The sequence below is a fragment of the Penaeus monodon genome, chromosome 19 (assembly GCF_015228065.2).
Source record: "Penaeus monodon isolate SGIC_2016 chromosome 19, NSTDA_Pmon_1, whole genome shotgun sequence".
Taxonomy (NCBI): Eukaryota; Metazoa; Arthropoda; class Malacostraca; order Decapoda; family Penaeidae; genus Penaeus; species Penaeus monodon.
The window spans coordinates 3,535,916-3,536,536 of NC_051404.1; the positions used below are offsets into that span (position 1 = coordinate 3,535,916).

Here is a 621-nt window from a genome sequence, read left to right on the forward strand (position 1 = left end):
CACCCCTATCAAAGAGAGCCAGCGATTGCATAGGTGGGAGTACCAGTGAGTAGGCTTCCCTGTGATAGCGAGGAAGTCCCCAGGGGCGCCCATGCCAGGCAGCAGGTCTTCATTGGCGCCCGCTGCGCCATTCTCCTCCTCTGTGGGGGGGAAAAGGTTACGTAAGTACAGAAAAGATCTGTATAACAGTTTTGCTTAAGATTGTATTCCCAAATCACAATATAGTCTGAAAAAAAGGTGTGTGTGTGTGTGTCACTGAAGCCCTTGGGTAATGAAATCTCGTGATCTATATCCCGCTGCCTCTCCTCGGGCGCCTGGCCACTCACCCTTTGCAGAAGGTTCGGTGTCCGACTTGATGCTGGAGTGGTCGTCCGGGGAGGAGACCAAGCTCGAGGTGCCAGAGCTTGCGGCCGTCTGTGAGGGCGCAAAGTACATCGAGATCATGAATTGTTTTTCGCAAATGAAGCTTACGAAAAATATCCAAATGTGTTGCATTAGCTGATTCAAGGCTTATAGACTTCGGCGCTGTAAGTCTATACTCTGTGTAAACAGGAAAAGGTTACCAAAGGTTCTGTGCATTCTGGCTGTTTCTTTGTTATCAAATAAGGCTTGAATGCGCGC

At 49.6% G+C, this 621-nt stretch overlaps 1 protein-coding gene across 1 annotated transcript in view; it reads right to left on the bottom strand.

Annotated features, from left to right (window-relative positions):
* LOC119584981 (solute carrier family 12 member 8-like) overlaps window positions 1–621 on the bottom strand; it is a 19,171-nt gene that overhangs the window by 1,529 nt on the left and 17,021 nt on the right. The window contains exons 10-11 of the mRNA XM_037933589.1: window positions 327–414; window positions 4–140 (exon numbers count right to left, since the gene is read on the bottom strand). Coding sequence (XP_037789517.1) covers window positions 4–140; window positions 327–414 — 225 coding nt within the window. The remainder of the gene's footprint in view (window positions 1–3; window positions 141–326; window positions 415–621) is intronic.